The sequence below is a fragment of the Cetorhinus maximus genome, chromosome 1 (assembly GCF_964194155.1).
Source record: "Cetorhinus maximus chromosome 1, sCetMax3.hap1.1, whole genome shotgun sequence".
NCBI lineage: Eukaryota > Metazoa > Chordata > Chondrichthyes > Lamniformes > Cetorhinidae > Cetorhinus > Cetorhinus maximus.
In genome coordinates, this window is record NC_135879.1 from 86,587,783 (window position 1) to 86,614,903 (window position 27,121).

Genomic DNA, 27,121 nt, shown 5'->3' on the forward strand with positions numbered 1-27,121 from the left:
TGATCCCTTATCAGCTCTCCCCAGATGCTTGTCACACCATGAGCCAACAGGTCTCACTGAACTCCGTCTTTCACACAAGGGTTTCCAATTTCCACTCTCAAAGAACTCGCTTTGGAATGTTCTCCCAAAATACACTTTCTCTCCTTCCAATATTCCTCTCCCCTGCATCGCCATGTACATTCAAGCTTCCTTCCACGTATTCTCTATCAGATTCAGCCATGCCAGCAGAACACCACTGCTTCACATACCCATAGTAAAGAGTTATAGACCTTTGGCTACCTCCCTGGATCTTCTGGCTTCTTGCAAGCCGATTTTGCTTTATGACTGCATCCTGCAGCTTTCTCCCATTAAGCTTAGAGAATTCCTCTCTGCTCTTTATTTTCACTTCTACTGAACAGGATCTAGTTCTAAATTCCTGTCCTTGTTCTTTGAATTAACTTAAAGGGCTTCTTGGGGCCTTTTTCTTTTTCCTTTAGAACCTGCTCCCTACTGTTCCTTTCCTAGTAGACTGCTGACAACTTGGTATCTCCCTTGGGATCCAGAACTCACTTGACATATACTGTTAGTTTAACTTTATAACAACTCATCTAAGATTCTTAGACATATTATCCTCAGCAAACTGCTAGTATGTCAGCTGGAGAGAGACTTAAACTGTTTCCTTCACCTTAGAGCACGATCACCTACTGAACTCAAACTGCTTTCAGTTTCTCCCTGGGGCAACAGCACAGTTTTTTCTACCTTTTTTTGTTTTAATTCCCCTTCAAAAGTCATAAAACCTCATTGTAATGCTGGCATCTTTTCAAATGAAACTAAATCTCAAGGTCCCACCCTTGACACACAAATGCAGAAACACAAATCAAGCCTAAACTTAAAGCTAAAACTCATTCCTAATACCCACAAATACAAATAAAACTCACTTAAATTATCCCAAGTACCTAACAGATTTGTTTTCTGTTTATTCCCTTACTCCACTTGGAAGCCACCTTATTTCTACTTACACCTTCCCTGAAAGTACTGCAAGGAAGATTGAAAACTTAGTGTATGGTGGAATCAAACTTGCATTCCACTGTACTGTGACACCATGCTCCAATGTGATTTACCATGATTAATGCATTTACTAATGATTCACCTTGTCAAATGTGTGATGTGTACAATCTAAATAAAGTGTACCAACAGCTTTACAGAAAGCCAACTTTCATTAAGTAGAATAAAAATTGTTTTTCTGCTATTCAGTGACAGCCAAGACTTAAGGAGATATAATTTACCACATAAATGTTTTAACACAAATGAATGAAAATTATCGTTCATGCGTTTCATCGGGCTGAATTTTACGTTGATCGGGCGGGTGTTCATCCGACCCAATCGGGCATGAAATCGTGTGAGGTGATGTTGGGCGAGCAGGACTGCTCCTGGCGACAGATGGCCCCAAAAGCCAGGAAGCCAGCAGCCCCCAAATTTAGTGATGCCTCTCTGGGACACCTGCTGGATGCAGTGGAAGGCTGCTGCGATGTCCTCTACCCCCGCTGTGGCCGCAGGAGGTCCAGCGTGCACTTGCATGATATTTCGCTTGGCGGGCACGCGCAAAAATTGGAAGTGCGCCCGCCGATAATTAAGAGGGCAATTAAGCCCATCAATGGCGCAATTATTTACCATTTTTCATCACCCGTCCAATCTTATGGTTGGTGAATGGGTGAATTGGCCAGAGTCACCAGTCCAGCCTGGGAGGCGGTGGCAGCATCGGTCAGCACCACTGGAGCACAGAGGAGGTCAGCCATCCAGTGCAGGAAGAGGATGAATGCTCTCATCTGTTCCACCAGGGTAAGTCAACCACCTCACCAGTCTCAACTCTCTCACTCCCAAACCCATCACACATCCACAGGGTTCTCATGCCTCAAGGGACAACACCACTAACTCTCACACACACCCTCACATCTCCATCAGGCTCATATCCACTGGAGCTCGCGTCCCCATCCTGTCCATGGCTCCACTCACCACACAAGGCAGCAGAGCCATGCTTCCTGTTCACACTCTCTCCATCTGTTTTCATTCAGGAGAAGCTAGCTCAAAGCAGCAGAGAGAGGTCCAAGATCAGAGATGGAGTGGCCCACACTAGGCCCCTCACTCACTTTGAGGATTGTGCCATCACGCTGACTGGTGAGGACATGGATCGTGCCTGCTGAGATGGTGAGGTCGGCAGTGAACACCCTCATGAGGATCCTGCACCACATCATCCCTCTCTCAGTGCAACTGTGAGTGCTCTCTCTCCTGCTTTTGACTCTGCTGCCATGCACTAATTATCTTTACTTTGGTTCACAGGGAGCTCTGCCAAGCGACCGATACCCCCAGCCAGCCAGTCCCTCAGCTCCATCCACATCCTCACCTCTATCGAAGAGGACACCTCATCCGTTGAAGATCTGGAAATAAGAAGCCTGGAAGACTGGTCATAGTGCTCACCCACACCCTCCACCAGCGCAGAGACACACACCTCGGTGGGACCTAGATCTAGAGCAAGCTCGGGATCAGAATCTGGTGGTCACTGCACAGACACATGTCCACAGCAGGAGGAGACAGGTTCAGACGAGCTCCCCGGCACTCGGAGGACTGCTGGAGAAGTGGCATCTGTAAGGTCTGAGTCAGATGCTGAGCCTCTAGATTCGGCCTTCCAACTCATCGTGGAAAGTCAGCAGAAGGCGTGGGAACATCACCCAGAACTGTTGGAAGCACTCAACAGAGTGGCATGTGATGAAGTGGTGCCCACATGTACACATATGGAGCTCTCCATGGGAAGGATGGCAGACGTCATGGAGACCCTGGTCCAGCAGAACGCGGAGATGTGTGCAGACCTGCACTCCATCGCGGGAGCCATGGGTGAGTTCCTGCAATGACAATGCGAGAGGGAAACGGATCACCTTGACGTACCTCCAGGTGCTCCCTCCCCTGAAGAAGTCAGGCCAGAACCCTCGGGCCCTGAAGAGAGGAGTGGCAGCTGGACACCCCTAGGTCAGCCAGAGGCTGGAATCTAAGAGGCTGTCTGCTCCCTCTGAGTCCTCTTTGCTTGTGACCCCCTCAACCTTGTCTTCTGTCACCACAAAGGGGGCAGCTGGCCCACTGGAGGACAGCCAAAGCAAGCTGGAGCCCTCAATGCCTCCTTCTATTGTTAGTAATGCACCTTCACCCTCCCACCCTACCAGCTCCCTCTGCCCCTCTCACACTCACCATTCCCTCCAACCTTGCTCACCCTCAGTTCACTCCCCTGAAGACAGCCATTGACTCCACAGACCCCTCCCTTGCATTTTCATCTGAACATCACCCCCCTCCCCCCTCTTTGCTCCCATTTCCACCCTTACTCCCTCTTCCACCCTTACTCCCACCTTCACTCTTACTCCCTCCGCCCCCTGACCCTGACACCTTCCCCTCTCCAAAGCCCCCCCCCCCACCATCCTGAACGTCTTCCCCTCTTCCCCTCTCCGAACTCCTTACTCTCCCCAAACACCTAACCCTCTCCAAACTCCCTCCTCCCCCTGGACAGCTTCCCCCCTCCGAACTCCCTCCTCACCCTGGACACCTTCCCCTCTCTGAACTCCCTCCCTTACACCTTTGTGCCCCCTTACACCTACCTCCCCACTTATAGCATTCCTCCCCATTACATGCTCCTCCCCCATAATCTCTCCTCCCCCATACTCCGTCCTCACCCCGGACATCCTCCTTCCCCCTCCCAACCTCAACCTCCTGATACCTTTGTTTCCCGCCCCCTGCCAACCTCACCCATCCCCAACTCCTCAACAGCTTCATCCCCACCCCCAACATCATCCCTCAGTACATCTTCCTCTCCCACTCACACCTAGGCCTTCCTCTCCCCCACCACCCCCTTCCCCGATCATCTGTAGCAAGCCATGGCCAAGACCGTGATGTTCCGAAGCAGGTTATAAAGTGGAATCTTCAACTGTAGAGTGATGTTTAATAATTACACAGCAGCATGAAAATTAATTCACCTTTAGGAATATAAACAAAAGAAAAGACTTAAAAGTCCATCTGGCAAAATAGAATTTGTTCAATTTCTCTCCTCTGATGCAGGGCCAAGAAATCATCATCAGTCTTTTCCCGGCCCAAATAAGCTGATGACTAATAGCTAACATTTGTTATAGAAAATCTAATGCAGATACAAAATTAAAACAAGAAGGTTTGCTATTTCCTGCATGTTCCTGTAAGACCATAAGACCATGGGCAGAATTTTGCATGGGGCTGCCTCAGGGAGAAGAAGAGATATGAAAAAAATATTAAAATGTAATGAAACATGAAACATAGGGACATATTATTAATGAAAAATTAAAGTTTTTATTTTCATTTTATTTGCTTTTGGAAACCTCATGCCGTCCATAGATGAGGTTTCCAAAATAATGCAAAGGCCGCTTGGCCTTTTTACCTGTCCGCCAACCATTAGGTTGGACGTGCAGCGAAAATGTTAATTTAATTGATTACTTAATGGCCTTAACAGGCCTTTTAATTGTCAGCATGGCTCCGGCACGCGCCCGCTGACCAAACTAACACGCGTCATTTCAAGCTTGAGCGGGCCGAGCGAAAATTTCTGCCCCATAAGATGTGGGAGCAGAAGTAGGCCATTCAGCCCATCGAGTCTGTACCACCATTCAATGAGGTCATGGCTGATCTGCTAATCCTCAACTCCACTTTCCTGCCTCTTCCCCATAACCTTTGATTTCCATACTGATTAAAAATCTGTCTTTTGCAGCCTATTCTTAATGACCCAGCCTCCATAGCCCTCTGCAGTAAAGAATTCCACAGATTAACAACCCTCTGAGAGAAGAAATTCCTCCTCATCTCTGTCTTAAATGGGCAACACCTCACTCTGAGATAATGCCTCTGGTCCTAGACTCTCCCACAAGGGGAAACAACCTCTCAGCATCTACCCTGTAAGACAAATTCTAAATTCTGTAAATTTTTGTTTTGGAAATTTACGGTGCAAAAACATGCCAAATTTTGAGCTACCAATATTTAAATGCTTTACTGCTCATCTATCTGAAACAAAATTATATGTTGATTCATTTTTGGGCACCACACTTTAGGAAGGACATCAAGACATTGGAGAGAGTGCAGAAGAGATTTACTAAAATGCGACCAGGGATGAGGGATGATGAAGAGACTGGAGAAGCAGAAGTTGTTCTCCTTAGAGCTGGAGGGGTTAAGAGGAGATTTGAAAGAGGTGGTCAAAATCACAAATAGTTTTGATAACGTAACTAAGAATAAACTGTTTCCAGTGACAGAAGGCTTGATAACCAGAGGACACAGGTATAAGGTGATTGGCAAAAGAACCAGAGGTGATATGAGGAAACACTTTTTTACACAGTGAGTTGTGATCTGGAATGTTCTGACTGAAAAGGTAATGGAAGCAAATTCAACAACAGCTTTCAAAACAGAATTGGATAAATACTTGAAAGGGAAATTTTACAGGGCTGGAAAGTGGGATTAGTTGGATGGCTCATGCCAAAAAGCTAGTACAGGCATGTGAGGCCAAATGGCCGCATTCTGTGATGTATTATTCAATGATTCTGCAATAAATTTCACAATTTATATCATGAAGAAAATGCCATCTCTAAGGTATAAATTGTTTCATTGTTCATATTTTGTTTTGCTTGTTTTTGTGCTTAACAAGTTGAAGCATGATAGTCCTGGAAATGGAATGCCCAGTGACAACATCATCTACCCCCAGGTCAGGAATGACACAGGTCGGTTGTAATGTTGGCCTCTCCTTACATTTCCCTGACTATGTGTCTCAATTTTCAACTCCACCTCCACCCTTGCCCCTTATTTCTTCTCAACCAAGATTAGATAAGGATACTTTCAACATCTCTTGTCCCTCCTACACAAGGGTTATATTTTTCTTCTAAGCATTGTCATGTCGCTAAAAAGTACTGCAAAGTGGAGCTTCCAGAACTCTTTCCATTTGTAAACTGGCCTGGCTGTCTGTGAGGGCAGACGTTCATCCCGTCTGTGGAGGCTGGCGCATGGGAACATTAAGAGCATTGTCGTAGGTTCTTTATGGTCAGCCTGTTTTCCTTTTGGACATTGTTTTTTTATTCATTCACGGGATGTGGGCTTCGGTGGCTGGGCAGCTCACCACCACCTTCTCGAGGGCAACTAGGGATAGGCATAAATGCTGGTCCAGCCAGCAAAGCCCATATCCCGTGAAATTTAAAAATGCCCATAGGAAAGCAGGTTGACCATAATTTGTTGTAATTCATGTGGTCAGAGTCGGCATGGGAGAAAAACAACTCCGAGAGTAATAGAAGATACATAGAACAAACCAGATTTTAACAGAAACCAATTAGAAAATACTCAAGTATTGACATAGTAGCACAAAACTATCATTGCTGTTTAGCATTATGAAAATATAGCCTTGTAGAATTTGAGAATTGCTTGATGCCCCAGATTGAAATATTTTTCTGGAGCAAAAGACCCTTCCTTCTACAACGCTAGGGTATGCCTATACATTGATAATTACACCAATGTTTTCATATGGACATACCAAATTGACAACCAGGAAAAGACTTAACTGTACATCGAGCCTGTCCCGTACATTCATGTCATGACTGCTCAAGATCAATGAGCTATCCTGTCTTAAATGCAGGCCTGACATAGTTTATAAAATTCTTACAGGATGGATGGTTACAAAGGAATGGCGATTGCGCTCTGCCATATTAGCAACAAGCAGCATGTTCCTAAGAAATTCTTTGTCTGCTATTATAACAGGCATTAATCCCTTCAAAATAAAATGTCAGGGATGACACAGGTCAGTTGTCCTTACATTTCCCCGACTATGTAGCTCAATTTTCACCTCCATCTCCACTAAATAGCAGAGTAAAAAGAATTTCATACAAACATGATTAGTGTTACAAGCTCAAAGGCTACAGTCTTTCTAGTGTAATGTCTTTATCAAACTGAACGTAACATGGCTGCCCCCAGACATTCTCTCATGGCAGAGGTCACATGACTAGGGTAGGACACTTAGTAATGATTGCATTTCAAAATTCAAACAGCCCTTTCTATAATGAACAACAGACAATTTTGCATGTGCTATCATGTGTAATTGTAAGTTACCCACAACACCACAACTGTTCTCATGCATTAAGCTGTTTGTTATTCTCTTCAGTCTCTACACGTGCATTTCACACATAGTTGTTAAATCGTGCAGGTCTCTTAATGGTACACGTGCATGTTGTCATTGGCTGTTTGCCTGGATGATGTTCCTTCTTACCACGATAACAAGTGCCACGGGAATGACACTCGGGAGTGTCGTTCCCATGGCACTTGTTGCCGTGGTAACTTTTGTTGTTCCATTTCCATTGTTGGATACCAGTGGACCTCTGGGAGTGATGGTTGTTTTGTACTCTGTGCAGCTGGTGAGATCTCATCTTCCTGATTGGCTATCTGCAGTGAAGGACCAGCTTCTCTAGTTATTCATATATGCCTTCTCTAGTTATTCATATAAATCATTATTAAGTGTCCTACCTGGATTGCCATAGTCATGTGACCTTAACCATGAGGGAATGTCTGGGGACAGCCATGTTACATTCAATTCAATAAAGACATTACAATAGAAAGACTGTAGTCTTTGAGCTCATAACATGGTGTTAGAAGTGGAGCTGAGATTGAGTTTTGAAAAGCTGGAAGAGAAGCCATAGCTACTGAAAGAGGAACGCTGAAATGTTCCAACCTGCTAAAAGCTGCTGAAGAATAAAACAAAACACAGACAAGCAAAAGCTAACACAAGCTGAAGGCTGCAAGTAAAATACTGGGTGACATGAAAATGGCTGCAAATTTTCCACTTCCAGCTCCTGTGGAAATGAAAGGAGATATGTGGAAAATGTGGCAATTTTTCCACTTGCAATGGCAAAACTATGAGATTGCAACAGATTTAATTAACAAGCCAGGTAGGACACTTAGTAATGATGGCATTTCAAAACCCAAACAATTAGTGTTTTACAATACACACAATGTCAACCCAAGAATAGGTCTAATTTTAACGTGAAGCAGTAAATCAAAATGAATTTATCAGGTAAAATCGCTTCAATTGCAATGTGGACATTGTGTTTATAGCAGGACTGTAGATCAAAACTCTCAGCAGCTTCTGGTTTATGATTCAGTCATTAATATAAACCCTCCTATAATACCATCATGGCATTTTTGCAACACTATGGGCAGAATCACCCCAGAATTGCACTAAGTGCAGTAGTGGGCAGGAAAAATTACCTTGTATTCGCCGGCCGCAATGGCGGTTTCTCACACCATATAGTCCCAAACCCGTTGCATTAATTATGCGTTCCTGGGAAACATGTCATTTCGATGGCGGGCAGGATCTCATTTGCCCGCCACATCATCACCTCACCAGGCCCCATATTTAAAGTGCAACAGTGCATTCAGCTCTCAGGGCTCCCAGCCCAGAACCGCCACACAGAAGATAGGATGGCCCCGAAAGGCAAAAAGATTGTTGCCCTCTGGTTTCATGACACGTCCCTTAAGTGGCTTTTAAGCACGGTGGAGGCCCATGGTGGGACCTAGATCCGCCCACTCAATGATCACACTCCCATGCAGCACCTGATATTGCCCACCGCAACTCTCGTTTCACTTTCAATGAAGACAGCATGGCCGTGATTCAGCTTTCCATGCACTCCCCGTCTTTTCCCCTCCCCCAGTCACCCATTTCCTTTCCCCCATTACTGTTGTCTGCCCTGGCATCACCTTCCACCTCCCCTCTGTGACCTACCAGCCACAACCCTTTTCCTTCGCGGATGCGCAGGTGAACGTGCAGGTTTCCTTTCTTCCCGAAAATCCACATTCACCTCCCCGACCTCCTCCTTCCCACCCCCAAGGTCCATGTCTGTATCCGAGTCCCTACCAACCACCCTCGCCGTCCCTTCCACCACTGCTGTTGAACCCTCACTCTCTCACCCTACTGCCTCACTCTGCCCTCGGTCATTCTCAGCATTCCCTAGTTCCATCCCTACCCTCAGTTCACTACCCAGGTGGCCAGCATGGACTCATCAGAGCCCTCCCTTGCACTTTCACCTGGACATCTTCCCCTCTGGACGCCTCCCCCCCCCCAGAACTCCTACCGCCCTTGGAACTCCTTCCCCCTTGGCAACCCTTCCCCACTTGGAAACCCTTCCCCCCTTGGAACTCCTCCCCCAACTCCCCCACCCCTCACCAGACTCCCCCTGCACCTTAGTCCTCCCACCCCCTGGACTGCCCCACTCCTAAGTCCTCCCCCCCACCCTCCCGGACTCCAACCCCACTTACTCCTTCCCCCTTCTTGACTCCTTCAGACGCCCCTATTTCTTCTTCCAGCCTTATTCCTGCCCCTCTCCCTCCTTCCACCCCCTCCCCTGGACCCTCTACCCTCCCCAAACTCATTCCCCCCTCCAAAGTCCTTCCCTTACAACTTCCACCTACCTTACACCTACCTCCCCAGTTGCTGTCTTCTCCCCTGTTACCCACTCCTCCCCCAGTACTCCCTCTCCCTCCCAACCTCACCCCCCGACACCTTCCCCATCCCCAACCTCACCCCCTGACACCTTCCCCCCCCTTCCAACTTCACCCCATCCTGACACCTCTTCCTCTCCCAGTCGATCCTAGACCTTCCCCTCCCACCCCCTGGAACTTCTTCCTCTCCCAAACACAGCTGGACTTTCCTTTTCATCCCCTCGACCATCATCCCTTGTGAGAAGACCCTCAATGGTGACTTTCCGCCTTCCATGAGCTGCTTTGCAGCAGAGCCATGTCATTGAGAATCCACCTGGTATACCATGGATGTTCCTCCAATGTGCCATTGTTTTCAGGCTTCAGCATCTTCTGCTCCTCGGACGCCCGCGATAAGTCCTGACTTCTGCATGTCACACTTGTCAAGACATGTTCTGCACCGGCGTGCAATCATGCCGACATGGGCAGACGACCCAGTGGCGGGGGGTGGAGGTGGGATGAGTCCAGTGGGCTGGCATTATAATGATTTGCAGATGTGTTCCAATGAGGTTCCCGATGTCCGATGGCGGGGAACGCAGCCCACGATCGACGGGCTGAGCAGATGATCGCAAACTGGCTTCACGATGTCGTGTAACTGATTCCTGGCCTTCTCGTCATATCGTCCGCTCCCGCCACCGAGCACGCCCGACGCCAGTGGGCAGTTTATTTTGATTGTTCTGATTATTTTTTGAAGAGAGTGTGACCAATTAATCAATTAGGTGGTCTCTGTTACAACAAAACATCAAAATCAGTCTTAACAAAAGAAATGCGAATATTGAACTTTCTCCTTTGAGAAATGCAAAGTACAGCTCTGTGAAAAATTCTCCCTGGCCTGTTATGAATTAAGGGAATGTTTTTACATTTTTTCCCCGGTGATGGTTTTTGAACAGTCTCCTTCCGTCGAAGTTTTAAACAGGGATGAAAGGAGAGTGAATTTATCCTCAGAACATAGAGCTTGGTTAGATCATTAAAAGGTGTTTGGCTTCACATCCCTGCAGCACTCTCTTATTTTACAGAATTATCCCTTCGCTACATTAAAAATAAACTATCCAATTTAATTGCATTTTCAGGATTCATTTTCCAGCGTCTTTCACATGAATTCTGCAGAGCTGGAGGATCCGGCAGAGTTCCAGAGGAGGTAAAATACTATCTCATTAATCATTCTTCCATGAAACACAGAATCTGAATTAGAAATGATGACATTCGCTTTAACAATAATTAGCCACACAGCTTTTATCCCATCATCGAAGCTACAGTTAAAGCTTAAATCTAATTTATTTTATTCAGAAAAGACCCCAGAGGAACTCATGAAAGGAAACAATAAGTCCATTTTGTTATTGTGACAGATGATTCCCAGTGTCAGAAATAGGTTACTTGACATGTTTTGAAGCAAGCCGAGAAATGCTCATTGACTCTCAAACTAGGCTCTGTGCTGGTATTTATAAATTTTTGAACAAGGTTTAGCAACCTTCGCCAACTTCCTTAGCTGATTATATCCTTCCTGCTAATTCGGAGGAGATCAAGTGAAAAGGATATTCAAAAACTAGTGGTCATCATTTTAAAAATTAAGGAATAGAGTTTTATTTTATTTTAATTATTTATTGTTATTTATTATTTAATTATGGAGTAGAATTTTACGGCTCCTCCTGCCGGTGGAATTTTCTGCTCCCGCTCAAGTCAGAGGACTTTTGAATGGCTCGCTGCATTTATTGGCCCACCCCCACCCCGAGAGGGCCATAAAATTCCACCCAGAGAATAAAAATGCAATCTGGCTATAACTATTTCCTCCAAAGCATCTAGACGGGTGGATTTATGTCAGTCAAAATGAAGTCTATGCTATAAAGTTAATTATTAGTAAGAACCATTGAAACAAGTTGGTTCAGGAGGTCACGTTTGCAGTGAAGTGATGGTGATGCGAGTTGACACTGACACAATGGGCTGGAATTTCTTGGTCCTGATCGAGTCCAAATGGAGGCGGAATGAGGGGAAAAGGAATGGCCATAGAGGCACGTGGCCAGGAATAACAACTCCATTTCCACCCTCCGCCATTTCCCCGAGAGCTGGTTGGGGGAAGAGCGGGCCATGCAACAGGCCGTGGAACAGATCCACTGCTACTAAAAAGCTCATTAAAGGCCTTGTGGGTTCATTAAGAGCCAGTCCAAAGGAAGTTTTTTCTAGTTTTCAGGGATGCAGCCTTAGTTTGGCCACTGTCTGGCTTCAGACTATTATTTTATGAAAATAAAAACTTTATGCAAAGATATTCATGCATGTAGTGCATTCCTGCTGATTCCCCAGGAACAAGCCACGACATGGGCCACTACTTACACAGCCCTCTCAGCATGCTTCAGAACATAGGAGAGAAGAACTTCCTCCTCATCTCCACCAGCCCCCACATACTACAGCTGCAACACATCACATTGCCCTGCCATCTTTATTGGCCTGAATCTTCAGCTCCTAGTTGCACTGAAATGCAGCCACACTTTTCTCACCCGATCTACTGAATCGGGCCGGGTAAGAATGGTGCAGCAGGTTCCCGAAACCTTCAGTTGAGTGCAGGAGAGTCGAGGGTAAGGAAGACACACCCCCATTTTTACGGCACTAGCTGCCGTAAAGCAGGTAATTTTAAAGGACCAGCCACTTTCAGAAGCCAGGGAGAAGGTAAGCGTGCAAGATAAGTGGGTATGATGGTGGAGGGGGTGTGGTGGGTTTGGGGGGCTTGGGAGGTCAGTGAGAGGAGTGTCAGATGGCCAGTGGGGAGATTGGTTAGTCGGGGATGGTCACCTGGGCTGGTCCTTGCGGGGGGGGTGGGGGGGGCATCAGATGGTCGGTGGTGGGGTGGGGGGGGGTTTGGTCGCAAGGGGCTTGGTTAGTGGGGCAGCCAGGTGCTCAGTGGGGTGGTTAGTGGGGGGGGTCGGGTGGTCAGTGAGGGTGTGGTTGATGGGGATGTTAGATGGTCAGTGGAGGAGGTTGGTCAGCGGGGAGTGTCAGGTAGTCAGTGGAGGTGATCAGTTGGGGGGGTTGGGTGGTTAGTGGTGAGGGTCAGTAGTCAATTGGGGGGCTAGGTTGATCATTTGGGGAGTGCTCAGTAGGGGGGTCGTGAGGGTAGTTGTGGGTTCAGGGGGTTGGGAAGAGTAGCCGAAGGGTAGTTGGGTGGGGCGGATAGTCAGGGAGTCCCATGGGGTTCAGAAGGGTAGTCAGACTATTTGGTGGGTGTCCGGGGGTTGGGGAGGGTAGCCAAGGGGGTGGAGGGGGGGTCGGGGGGAGCTGCCAGTACTATAGTAACCCAAGAGTTAGAAGTGGTTTTATTTCTTCTAACTTCTCCTGAGTAACTATTCCTGCAAGAGAGTCAGAACGATCCGAAGGCAGCGATTTAAATCAGAGTTCCTGATGGTTCCCAGTGCAGGGTAATTGCCCAGTGGTAGTTTGAACTTCCTGGGCAATTGCCATGCAATCCTTTCATAGGGATTTACGGGGTGGAGGGGCGGGGTGGGGGGGTGGGTGATTGTCCCAGCACCTCTTTGGTGTACCCCGGGATGCTTTGGAGAATGGAAGTTGTGGCCATTGTGTTTTATTTTACTAATTAGGCTTCAAGTTTAGAAATGTCACTCAATGATTATCAGTAGTTATATTATGGAGTTTGACTGGTTATTTTATAAGTTTAATAGAACGTTTATATCTCCCCAGTACCAGTTTAAACTACTTAGAGAGGAAAAAATAACTTAAAACTCTCCAACCAACCATCGCCTGCTCACCTAAGTAACGCCTTCAGGCTTCAGCTCTCAGGTCTCGCTGTCTCCGACTCCCTCGGACCACTCCTTTTTTCTAAAAGATCAGAACATTGCACCAAATTCCCTCACTTACCAAATTTGCAGAGTTAAGCACTCAGTCAAGCTGCATCTTTGTGCTGCTTACTTTGTGTTACCTGCAAGGCTTGCACAGTTTTCTTCATCAATAAGGAGGATGGAGTGCAAAAGTAGGGAAGTCTTGCTACAACTGTACAGGACATTGGTGAGACCGCAACTAGAGTACAGCATTTAGTTTTGGTCTCCTTACTTAAGGAGCAATACATTTGCATTTGGGCAGTTCGGAGAAGGTTCACTATGTTGATTCCTGTGATGAAGAGGTTGTCTTATGAGGAAAGGTTGAACAGATTAGGTCTATATCTACTGGAGTTTAGAAGAGGTGATCTTATTGAACCATATAAGATTCTGAGGGGACTTGACAGGGTAGATGCTTATAGAGGATATTTCACATTATGGGGAAATCTAGAACTAGGCTACAACGTTTCAAAATAAAGGGACTCCCGTTTAAGATGGAGTTCAGGAGGAATTTCTCCCCATTTTTCTTGAATATTTTTATCGTTCTTTGTATTTGGCACTTTTATACCTTTCACTTAACTCTTGTTTGTGATCAAATCTTTATTCATTTCCTGTATAATAGTCAAATATAATACATATTTCCTGTTTTCTTGCTGTCTCTGAAGGTTCTTCAATCTAGTGTATTAAACAACTTCCTTGCTGGTTGTCCTGCTCACAGATCTCCTGTAGAATGTGCCCAATTTAAGCTGATGTCAGAAGTCTGGCAAGCTGCACTGACAAGCCCCCTAAAAGTCTGTGGACATTTGTACATGAGGTGAATGGCAAAAGTCATTCCATTGCCGCTCACAGCAAAATTAGTGCCAGTATATTATTAAAATCTTACACCTGCTTACACTTGCTTCAACTTTTTCAATTAGACATTCCTGTGACCATTTTTTGTAATTGAAGATTACCTGTATAAAATTGTTGAGCTGTTTTTTCACCCTCTACCCAATGGAGGTGCTGCAGTGCCACCACTGACAAGAGGGTGTAATTACAGTGTTCTCCATTACCTAGGCAGTTTCCATTATAAATGTGGACATAAGAATTTATAATTGCAATATGAAAATGAAGACTGAATAAATTACTTTAAAACAGGGACTGAATTACATCATTGCATTGTGTTCAAATATACCCTGTATCTACCCTGACTTATCATATTTTTTTCTTGGGATATGGGAAATCCTTGCAGGACAATGGACAGAATTTTACAATGGTGGGATTTTATGGTCCTGCTGAAGTCGATGGGCTTTTGAATGGCTTGCCACATTTTACAGCCCTGCCCCCACTGCAACAGGGCCATAAAATTTCACCCAATGTTTATTGCACATTTCAAGTTAATCTGAGAAGATGGTGGCTGACCATCTCTTCAAACTGCTGGCATCCTTGTGTTGGTGGTAGTTCCATAGCAGTATTAGATACGTAATTCCAGAATATTGACCCAACAATAATGTAGGAGTGGCATTATATGTCTAAATCAAGATGGCTTGTGACTTGAAGAGCAAGTTGGAGGTGATGGTGTTGCCATGACATTACTGCTTGTAATATGTCTTATCTGCAGATGAGCAAGAACCAGTGTCAATGACGGTTCTGCATGTCCAGGGATCTGGTGACTCACATTTGCCACATTCTCCAGGAATTGGTGCCATGAGGACTGGGAGGGCATCCGCTGCCAGTGGCTGAGAAAGTAACAGTCGCTTTGAAGTTCTACACCAGTGACTCCTTCCAGGGCTCCACTGGGCACCTCTGTGGGGTATCTCAGGCATCCACGCGCAAATGCATTCATGAGATCACAGACGGCCTTTTTGCCAAGGCTCACAATTACATCAACTTCGACAGAGATAAGCATGCCAGGATGCCAGAGCACTCTGCTTTGCTGAGATTGCTGGATTCCCACAGGTGCAGGGTGCCATCGACTGCACTTGTGCGGCTATAAAAGCTCCCTGTCAACAGGCACTGCAACATATAAACTGGAAAGACTACCGCTCACTCAATGTACAGCTGGTCTGCAACCATAAGAAACTAATCATGCAGGTTTGTACCAGGTACGCAGGAAGCATCCACGACGCATGCGTCTTGAGTAGATCACAGATCCCGGACATCTTCGAGGGACCAAATAGGATCCAGGGCTGGCTGCTCGGTGACAAAGGTACCCCCAAAGGATGTGGCTGATGACGCCCATGTGGCAGCCTCAGACTCCTGCAGATAGAAGGTACAATGAGGCTCTTGGTGCGAGTTGAGCGTTGGTGGAGCACACCATAGGGATACTAAAGATGTGATTCTTAGGCCTGGAGAGATCTGGCGGAGCAACCCAGTACAGTCTCCAGATGGTCTCATGGATCATCATGGCTTACTGCGCACTGCACAACCTGGTGCTGCAAAGAGGGGAGGACTTGCCAGATGTCGACATGGAGGAGTTGTATGTCTCCTGCAATGAGGAGGACCCTGAAGAGGATGAGGGTGATGAATTCAAAGAAGACGAGGCTGCAGGTGAAGAGGCCATAGCATGAGCCAGATGAGACAGGCATGTGTGTGAGGCCCTGATAGCCACCAGACCCCACCAGGAGGATGACACCTTCTAGTAAGTATCCTCTTGGACAAGAGCCCTCCATCATGGGCCAGCATGAGCTTCAGCGTTGCAATTCCTCTAATTTCAATATGAGAGTGAATAGTTACACATCAGGCTCACATTGTCCTGATCCTATGAAGGAGGATGAGGCCTCAGGAGCATGTGTCCTCGCTGAGATGAGGTGCTAGCTGGAGAAGGGCGACCCGGCATCAGACATCAGAAGGTGCTGCCTCTTCAAGCGTCTCTGCAGCATCCCAGCCTACAAAAGCCAGGAGCTGCTGCACGATCCTCAGTGGGCTCATAACTGTATGCCTTCAGTGTGACAAGGCTCCTCAAGGAGATCCATCTCCAGCAACGGAACTACGCACTCGGTGTAACATCAATGGTGAATCAGATAATTCACACTTGGGCAAGGCAGCCGATGACGTTCTGCTGCTGTGAATCCATTTGTAGGTGGCTCAGTCATCTGACGTGCAATCTTTCAAATCACAGTGACCTCCGGCACTCTCAGGGATCCTGACATATATCCTCAGCTTGATATGGATGTGGACCACTTGAGCACAACAACGTCAAGCATTGCCAGACTTTAAAATGCCTCCTCTTTAACACTGACATTGTGCCCTCATGGCCAGCCCTGGCCCTTGCCAAGTCCATAATGCACACACACCATGAAGCCCTCTTGGCTACGTATTGTGAATAAAGAGCAGCTTCAGTACATCCTTACTCCTATCCCATTGCTCCACTACACATTGTCTAAAACAACCATGTGCGCTTCCAGAGCCTGCTTAAAGCTTCTATTGCCTGCCAGAAATGACCATTTGGAATTAGCATCAGTAACCTCGGTGAGTGCTAAGGTGAGGGGATGCAGAGCGCTGCATCACTAGTTTGTGATGAGAGCCTTGTCCCCGCAAGACACACAACTACAGGATGAGAGACGCACAGGGTTGGATGTTCGAGCGCCAGGGCAATAATGTGGCTGAGAAGGGCTGAGCTTCATCACCTTGAGGTGGCAAGGTGCCCCACTTATTGGTGAGCTTAGCAGATGTACGCTGTAAAAGTTGAAAACACAGCTGGCTGATACCAGCGCACACGAGCTCTGAGTATGGGCTCACAGCATGAAAACCCTGCCGGATGAGAGAGCACATGGAGCTGCACGATACATGCCCCTTCTCCATGTGTGAACACATCCCTCCTTGTACACTACACCTTCACCTTTTAAGAATGCAGACGAGATAGGAGAACATATGTAGCCAAGAGTAAACATGACATGACCCTGCAAAACACGTGAACAAGGTTTGTTCCACAAGCACACTCAACATTAAGGCATCACTGATGTCAAGAACGATGTGCAAATGGTGCCATACACTGTGGTGTTATGGAAGCACACTACTTTGGCAAGAGGCTCCTGATAGCGGCATGTGTGATAATTTGTAGGAGGGACCATGGTGTACCACTTGAGTGACTGCAAAGCAGCTCATCATAACAAAGAGGCATACACAAGAGATGTGGAAAGGGTGCGATTCTATTTACAGTTGTGAACATGACATACATGTTGTGAAAACCCGTGCCACCGTTGTGCTTCTATTATTTTCTTGATTCCCTAATCCTACTGCTACATCTGGGTACCGTGGAGGTGGAGGCAGCCTGCTGACTGCTATGCTCTGTTGTCTGTGATGACTTTGGCTGGCGATCTCTGGGGGTCGGGGTGGGGAGGCGGGGGTGAAACCTGGAGGGCCCCAGCCTGCTTTGGGTCTCCTGCCGTGGGGCAGGTGCACCCTCCTCAGCCTGTGGAGCTGGAGGTGATGGGGCCACAGGAAGAGGGGATTGGGATCGAGTGATACTCCTGAAGTCACATGAGTGGATGGCCCCAGGGTGTCTAGCTGCTGGTCCTCCTCCCTCTGGGTGCCCGAGGGCCCCTGGCTGACTCCTTGAGGGGAAGGGACAACTGGAGTGAGATTGAGGTGCCCCGCAGCCCCCTTGCATTGACACTGATGGCCATCAATGCCTACACCAATGAGGTGCAGCTCCTGCAGCAGTGCATGACCAATGTCCCGGACCAAGGTCTCCATAGCGACCGCCATCCTACCAAAGTTGACCTAGGTGCATTGAAATGATGGCACAATCACCTCAGACTGAAGGTGAATGGACTCCTCCATCGTCTGTTGCAATCTGAGGAAAGCAGCTGATGACGCTTCCTGATATTCCCATGCTTATGGCTGCAGCTCCATCAACTGATTTAGAACCAAGTCCAGAGGCTTGTCATCTGATTCGGACTCAGCTGAATCGTGGCCTCCAGCAGTCTTCCCAGTGTCGGCGACCTCGGATGTCCCTGCCTCCAACTGCTGTGGACCAGATTGTGCGCTGTGCTCATCAGATTGTGGCCCCGAGCCTCCTCTAGATCTAGGCCCTACCGAGGTGTGAGTCTCTACGCTGGTGGAGGGTGTGGGTGAGCACTGTGATGGGTCTTCAAGGCTGCTGTGTTCTGGTTCCCCATCCGAGGTGTCCTCGGGGCTGGAGCTGAGGGCTTGGCTGGTTGAGGGCATCGGGTGCTTGGCAGAGGTGCCTATTAAAGAAAGTAAAGATAATTAGTGCATGGCAGCCGAGTAAAAAACGGGAGATTGCACTCACAGTAGCAAGGGCTGATAGATGATCGGGAGCGGGATCCTTACGTCTCTGCAGGCATGGTCCACATCCTCTCCGACCAGGTCATTGCCTCTGTTCTCGAGCTCCGTTAGGAACTTGAGTTCTGGAACTCCACCCCCCATCTGGGACTTTTCACTGCGGTTATGCACGATCTTCTCCTGCATAAAGACGGATAGAGAGCAAGACACATGCCAGGGCAGATGAGAAGGATGCCTGGCATGCGTGGGTGGTGAGTGGTGCCATGGACATGATCTGCAGAAGTGTGTGAGAGAGAGTGAGTGGCTTTGTCTCTTGAGCTGGCCGTGAGCGAGATCCCTGTGAATGTCTGATGTGTTTGTGAGTACGTAAGTTGAAAGTGATGAGATGGTTGACTTATCCTGGCGGCACTGATGAGATCATTCATCTTCTTTCTACACTGGGTGGCTGACCTCTTTTTTGCAGTGATGGCACTGACCGCCGTTGCCACTGCCTCCCAAGCCGGAGCGGTGAGGTTGGGGACCACCAGCAGCCAGAGCGAGGGTAGAAGACATTGTGGCGGGCCTCCACGGCATCCAAAAGGCCTTCCAATGAGGCATCACTGAACATTGGTCCTGCCATCTTATTGGTTTTCAGGGCCATGTTTTGAGTGAAGCAGCCCTGGGCTGTAGACATTGAAAATTATGCACACAGCTGCAGTTTAAACATAGCGCCCAGAGTGAGGAAGAGGTGAGGTCATGGCTTGGCAGGCAATTCACAGGTCACCCGTCAGTGATATGGCGCGTTTCTCGTGTCTGCATCATTAATGAGGCAGGAAGTGGACGATACAGTGTGAAAACCTGCCTTTGCAGTCAGCAGGAAAAACACCAATTTTTTTTATGCCTGTTGCTGCACTTAGTGCAATTCAAGGAAAATCCTACCCATAAGCTTTTACAAATTTCTGTTCAATTTATAGTGTACTTTCCTGCCTGAGTAAAACTCCATTGCGATGCCGAGACCCCCTTTAGAAAATATTTAAAATTGTACACAAGTCCAATGTTAAAATAAAGCAATTTACAAGTTGGTTTTCGATTTACTAAATGAGTGTAAAATTCATAAACGGATCACTTGAAAGGTACAGTGCAACTTATAATTTAATTAGACAAAGCGTTTCGGAAGGATGCAGAGAAAAAAAAAGATATTTAACATTTTATATCAAAGCCAGTATTAACTGTCTCTAAATGGTGGACAGCAGTCTTGATAACTACTGAGCTTGTTAACATATATTTGTTTGATTTTAACAGGAGTTATGATATAAATAAAATCAACTATATGTTTGCAAAGTATGCGAAAAACACCATGGAAACACTGAATATTACAGACGTTAACAAGGATGCACGTTTTATGTGGACGGTAAGTGAACTTTATGAACCTCAACAAATTTAAACTGATTTCGCCCAAGGATTTTATCGTTTAGCGGCATTTGGATATTCCCGGTAGCTTTTAACCCTATTTTTATTTGCTTGATAGAATGAAAATGCAGAAAGTACAAACAAACAAATAAAAAGCTTGCTCTGCACCCCAATTAAAAATGGAAAGAAGAATAAAGTGATAGGTACTGGAGCTTCTCTGAACATTTTAATGTACATTTGTGTTGGTTGTATGTGCGGGATCTGTTTGCATGTCTGCACATTTCATTCATCCTATGAGCAATGCTTCCAAATGATTCACTTCATTTATTAAAAATCACAATGTATTGCAATGAAAGGAAAAATATGAGATCCTTTGGCTTTCTGCTGTCAGCTGCTTTAATTTCACTGGGGTGCATCAATTATTGAAGTAGTTTTATCAACTATTGATACAGAAATTCAGGTTTCAGCCCAAACTCAGAAAGTCATGACTAAATAAACCATTCACGTTCGTAATGAAGCTTTTAACTCAAGAGATTTCTCTGTTCAAAGGAGGTTCTTCCATTCTGTACCAATCTGTTTTTTTTTTAAATTCGTTCACGGGATGTGGGTGTCGCTGGCTAAGCCAGCATTTATTGCCCATCCCTAATTGCCGTGGTTCAGAGGGCATTTAAGAGTCAACCACATTGCTGTGGGTCTGGAGCCACATGTAGGCCAGATCAGGTAAGGACAGCAGATTTCCTTCCCTAAAGGGCATTAGTGAACCAGGTGGGTTTTTAGGACAATCGGCAATGGTTTTATGGCTGCTATCAGACTTTTAATTCCAGATTTTTATTAAATTCAAATTTCACCATCTGCCATGGGATTTGAACCCAGGTTCATTACCCTGGGTCTCTGGAATACTAGTTAGTAACAATATCACTATGCCACCGCCTCCCCCTATTTAGTATAGTCTTAGTATAGCTATTATTTCTATTAACAAAAATAAAAACAGAGTGTGCTGGAAATACTCAGCAGGTCTAGCAGCATCTGTGGAGCGAGATATAGAGGTAACAGGCAGAATTTTGTTAGTGGTTCGCCATTCCTGACGGCAGAAAGGAACTGTGCGTGACTTCCGCTCTCTTGCTTTTTCCCATTTCCCACGCAATTACAATTAAAATTTAAAGTGTCGCTGGTGTGTACGGGAAAGACGTACTATTCCGATGTGGCGATGCTATTCAGTGGTGAAACCTGCCATCAGCTGACAATGCTGCAGCTGCAGGCGAGCTACATAAGAGCCTCCTGGTCAAACAGGTAGGCTCTGCATCACAGCCACAACTTCCCAGCCCAACTCCTTTGCCATTAACATAGGACTTATTGAGTGTACAAAGGTGGCAGGATGTTTTTCCAACTTTAAATTTCACTTGTAAATAATCTATATTATATTAGTTTCACTTTATTCATGTGTGCATCATTATTATTTGTTGAGATATCTTAGTCAAAGAGCTAAATGCAGTGTTACGCCTCATAGTGAGCATGCATTGTTGATTACAGGGGAGTTAGGGACATTTCCTTTATTGTGGAAGAAACAATGTTGTATTTTTTTTGTTCACTCTTTATTGAATGTTCATGTTAGTGTCCAGTATTGTACTCACCACTCTGTGAAACATGACTGACCTTGAAGGCCCTCCCTTCTATGCGTCATAAAGGATATTGTCTGAGAACTATCTCAGTGGGGTTTATTGAAATATTGTAGGTGAACTCAAAGCCCTGTAAGAACTCAGCCAACCAATACCCTGAGATGGACCCATGTTTGGACAGTCCTGATACCATCTTTAGGCCCCTCATTTTCTTACCTTCACTGATTGTCCCCAACAAACTCCCACTACACCCAGGAAATCAGACCCTTCCCACTTCACTCCTCCATGAACCCAACTCCAGCCTCTGCCCTCTCTTGGACCCCTCTTCAATTCCTCCATGCCCCTGACCCCTCTCCATATACACCACCCCCCAACCACTGACTCACCCTCGCCAGTCCCAAACCTCCATTCAAGCTGCCATTCTCCTTGTGCTGTGGAGTTAAACAAGGAAAACTGCTGACCTTAGACACAACTACACAAAGCCCTGTAACCAGCCACAGACCACCTTTAAACAAATGTGAACTGGGTGCGATGATATTCTTGTGCACTACTGACTTTATCTTGAAGGTAGGACTTTATTGAAAAAGATTTTTGCTAATGAGTACTTATAGCAATGAGTACTATATTACAAGCACAAGACCATCACAGGATGGTATGAGGTCCGGCACGCCACTGGCTTAATCTCTGCATCTCAACCCACCATTGGAAAATCATAATTTGGCATCCTGCCTAATTCAGTCACCCCCCAGAAGAGCCATATTTGACTCAAAACATTAATTCTGTTTCTCTCTCCACAGATACTCCCAGACCTGCTGAGTATTTCCAGCATTTTGTTTTTTATTCCAGATTTTCAGCATCCGCAGTATTTTGCTTTAATTTCTATAAGTAGATTTTGAATTGGGAATTATTGAAGAGATAAAATTAACACCTACTTCTTTAAGTTTAACTAGCTATTCATCGTTTTGAATTGCATAAACCGTACTTTCTGGGAAGAATTAATTGGTTTAATTGAAAGGATAATATAAGTGTTATAGAGGAGACAAGTAAATGCATGTTTTTTTACTCTAGTCAAGGAATGGAGCTCCAATTAAGAGCACTTCATATTTTCAAAAGGAAAATGGGATTGATTTTTCATAATAGAATGTATATTTTGAATGATTGGATGGATGGATGGATGGACGAACAGATGGACGGATGGATGTCACATTATATTTCTGTAGAGATCCCAGTGCCCTGGGAATCTGCACAAAGCCAACAAGGCAATGAACAGACAAATAGGAATGCAGCCATCATATAGAAAGCATAGAAGGGTTGTTCCTCAAAGGCACTATTTCTGTACTAATGGGCAGATTTTATTTCCCCCGATATGGGGGCAAGAAAGGATGCAGGTTGGCCAGCGTGGCAATTTGCCAGCACCATCCCACTCCCGAGCCATTTTCCCAGAGGTGGGATTGGACCTGCCAGGGCTACATGCTTGGAAGTGGCAGGTAGCCAACCAAGGTAAGTAAAAGGTCAATTAAGAGTCTGTAGGTTCTCTCAAAAGTCTGGAACAGGTCTGCTGTCCGGAGGTGGCCTCCCATTCCACAACGGTGGTCTGGCAGGTGTGACAATTTTTTATTTAGATTCTTTAAAGTTGCTGAGGTGGCACCTCAAGATGAAGGTGCCCATCAGTTCCCAAGTCTGCAGTGGCAAGCTTCCACCCTTTAAGTGTTGGAGGGTCTCCTGTTGGCCCTCCACTTTCAACAGCCCACCACGAGCAAGCCTTCTGGTCACTAAATGGCCAATTCAGAGAAAATCACTGCCAGGTGACTGCTTCCAAGGCAATATGGGGATGGGACCAACATTAGCCGCTGGCATTGGGATCCCCACCCAAAGTGCAAAATCCTGCCCAAAAAATTTATGTAATGAAGAAACTGAATTTAAAACAATGGATTGAAATATATGCACGTCAATTTTCAAACACTGAAAGGCACAAAAGAGAATGAACTTCATCATCATATTCATAATTATCAGCAGCATTTTACACACTACCCAATGTCTTTTTCATGTGTGGTGTGTACAACAAGCTGCTAATGTGCTCTTGCCTGTTTTGCTTAACTAACAAAGAATTCTAAAATCATATATCTGTATACGTAGGCCAATAACTACACCCTGTTTCAAGCAAAAGCCACCACTATTCATTTTTGTTTTGAACAGTGCACCAAGTATTCCAATTCTGTGTTTTAGAATGAAGGGCCTTGTCTAAAAATAGCTGCATGTTTGAAAAGAAAAGAAATGGATACCCAAACACAGAGATGTCCACCCCTTTAACCTTTGAGTAGTCTAACCCGCTAACATGGTACAAAATCTAACTCCGTAACTGAAATGAAGACAAAATACTGCAGATGTTGGAGATCTGAAATAAAAACAGAGGACGGGATCGCTCCTGCTGGTGGGATCGTCCAGTCCCACCAAAGTCAATGGACTTTTGGCTGGCGAGACCCACCACACCAGAGCTGGAAAATCCCAGCCAGAAAGCACTGGAAATGCTCAGCAGACCTGGCAGCATCTGTGGAGAGAGAAACAGAGTTAACATTTCGAGTCAAATATGACTGCTTCAGAACTGGAGAAGATTCTGAAGAAGAGTTGCATTCGACTTGAAATGTTGGCTTTGTTTCTCTCTCCACATATACTACCAGACCTACTGAATAGTTGCAGCACTTTCTGGTTTTAGCTCCATAACTGATGTTATGTGGATATCTTGGCTAAAGTTGGGGTTGGGGGTGAGCTAAAGATAATGCTTAAGATAAAATTGATATTTTCTGTTGGTTGCTGAAAATAACCTAAACATCCACCCAAGCTTTGGTCAAAGCATGGCCAGCAACATTTGTTCTGAAGTACTTCAATGCAACTATGGTAATAAGTATTGCAGGATGATTGGAGTACAAGAATAAAGAAGCCTTCCTACAAGTGTATAACACTTTGGTGAGACTACACCTGAAGTATTGTGTGAGTTTTCGTCTCCATAGTTAAGGAAGAATAAACTTGCATTTGAGGCAGTACAACAAAGGTTCACTGGGTTGGATCCAGTGATGAGAGGCTGAAAAAATTGGACGTATACCTTCTGGAGTTTAGAAGAAGCGATCTCATTGAAATATGCAAGGTTTTGAGGGTGCTTGACAGGGTAGACACTAAGAGGTTGTTTCCCCTTGCTGGGTATCTAGAACATGGGGGCAAAATCACAGGATAAGGAGATGATTATTTAGGACAGAGATGAGGAGAAATTTCTTCATTCTTGTACGTTGTCATTCTTTGGAATTCTCTACCGCAGAGGATTTTGATGCTCCAGTGCTGAGTGTATTTAAGGCTGAGATAGATAGATTTTGGATCTCCCAGGGAATCAAATGATATGGGGAGCAGGTGGGAAAGTGGAATTAAGGTAGAAGATAAGCCACAATCACATTGAATGATGGAGCAGACTCAAGAGTGGTCTACTTCAAACCCTATTTCTTATGTTCTATGTAGGTAACGATGAGTACCACAGTGCCACTTACATGATTGTTGCATATAGGTACAACATAAACTGCTTTTATCATTCCTTCAGAACTGAAAACAAATGTTATTACTGTAGCCCCCATGGATTGTATATCCATTATTCTAAATTAATGACAATTGTGTCGTTCTTGAACCAGTTTTTTCACCCCTATGTTTAACGATCATGAACTCTATTTTCATATTGCCAACTCAATTAAAATCTATACAATAAAAGACATGCATCCATGAGGCATGGGAAAATGTCTGTCTTATTTCATACTAGCGAAATGGCCATCATACATAAAAACCTGTTGGGCACAAAAATGCCACATTTAATATTCACGAAAAAACAACAAATTGCTCTTAACTGACCGATACTGATCGCCTCAAATATGTTTGAAGAAATATAAATGCTATCAATGAAGAACCAGAAAGTAACAAAAAATAACTAATTAACAACTAGAAAGCTATTTGTTCCCTAATAAAATTGCATAAGATTTTTTCAAAGTGATTTTAATTCTGTTATGACCCTTGACCAGACCCCAGGACATGGGGGTAGATTGGTCAGGGACCAATACCACTTTGACCTACTTTAAAGACACTTACTAAGTGAATAAAGCCACAAAGTTCTACGGGTTTTGAACAAACAAAAATGAACTTTACTATACATATTCATGAAGATAAAACAATTTACAATATCTATCTTATACGCTAACATTCAGGGTTAAGTATGAGGCATATGTGAATTAACAGGCGAACTGTGGTCGGACACACCACGCGACACAATAGATGACAGATACAGCCAGAATAGATTCCATGGATTTCTCAAAAACCCACCCAGACATTTGTCACATTATGAGTCAACCAATCTTCACTGAAGCTTTGTCTTTTTCACAAGGGTTTCCAAACTCCACCTCTGAAAATTTTGCCTTGGAATTTTCTCCAAATGTCGCTCCTACTTGGATGGCTTCAAGAATGACCCACCTCGCAGCATTTCAACCTCGCCTTCCAAGATTCCTTTCCCCTGGATCTCCAAGTATACTCAAACTTCACCTTCCACACACAATTTCAGACCTTTAGCCATGTCAAGCAGAATACCACTGTTCCAAAGAGGTATCTTTGTCCCAATGGCTCGCAGCGCGGAGTCACCAACCCTTGGCTGTCTTCTCGGATCTTCAGGGCTCCTCTCATGCCCACTTCACTTAAAATCTGCTCCCTACAGCTCTTTCTTGAATTTGGAGCCTATTACTCTGTCCCTTTCTTCAACTTCACTTAAGGGATATATTTCTGTTCCCTGGCTTTGGCCCATACCTGGGATTTCTTCTTGGGACCTCTCCCTGTCCCCCTCCCGTGTCCTGCTCCCTAGCACATCTACTTGATGATGGGTCTCAATATCAGGTCATCTGACCTGCCTCTTTGTGCCGTTTTCTCTTTCCCCTTCTGCGCAGGTGCGCAGAGCTGATCCTTGGCCCGAAGAATTTTTTTTAAAAACGAACAGCGCAAGTACTTCTGGCCAGCGCTTGTACCAGAGACCCAAGGTTTGTGGGGAATGGGAGTTCCCGACCACCAAAGGTGAGTATAGATTTGTTAACAATTCCCATTTTGGTTTTTCAGCCACCAAAGAACTGAATGTTCAAATTAAAATTGCTAACCTTATAAGCATATGAAAATGAAATAATTAATAACAATATCTGTGTCTTGAGTTCTATTGAACTCCTACTAATCAAGAGGCATGAGCAGAGAAGAGATTTCTATGTTGTAGAGTTCACCAGTGTAACGTTATACTCCAGCAAACAATGAGGCGAGTTTTCCCAGGCAAGGGGAGGTGGGTTTGTGCGTGGGAGAGTTCAATACCCTAAAAGTGACTTTGGTTTGGGATGCTGATGTTGCTCCTCTTGCTTTCTCCTGGATGGGTGCCAAAGCCAGCGGAGAACTCCCTTTGATCTGGTGGGAACGCAAGTAAAGCAGTTATAAAAGATAATTAAGAGCTTCTTTAACCCTGCGTTCTGACTTTCCCAGTCAACA

General features: G+C 45.5%; 1 protein-coding gene across 5 annotated transcripts in view; it reads left to right on the plus strand.

Moving 5' to 3' along the window:
• The window catches only part of pde5ab (phosphodiesterase 5A, cGMP-specific, b), a 232,917-nt gene that overhangs the window by 146,226 nt on the left and 59,570 nt on the right, over window positions 1-27,121 (plus strand). For all 5 annotated transcript variants that reach the window (XM_078543324.1, XM_078543308.1, XM_078543317.1 and 2 more), the window contains exons 7-9: window positions 10,602-10,669; window positions 19,860-19,968; window positions 20,086-20,170. In XM_078543324.1, the coding sequence (XP_078399450.1) occupies window positions 10,602-10,669; window positions 19,860-19,968; window positions 20,086-20,170 (262 nt within the window). The remainder of the gene's footprint in view (window positions 1-10,601; window positions 10,670-19,859; window positions 19,969-20,085; window positions 20,171-27,121) is intronic.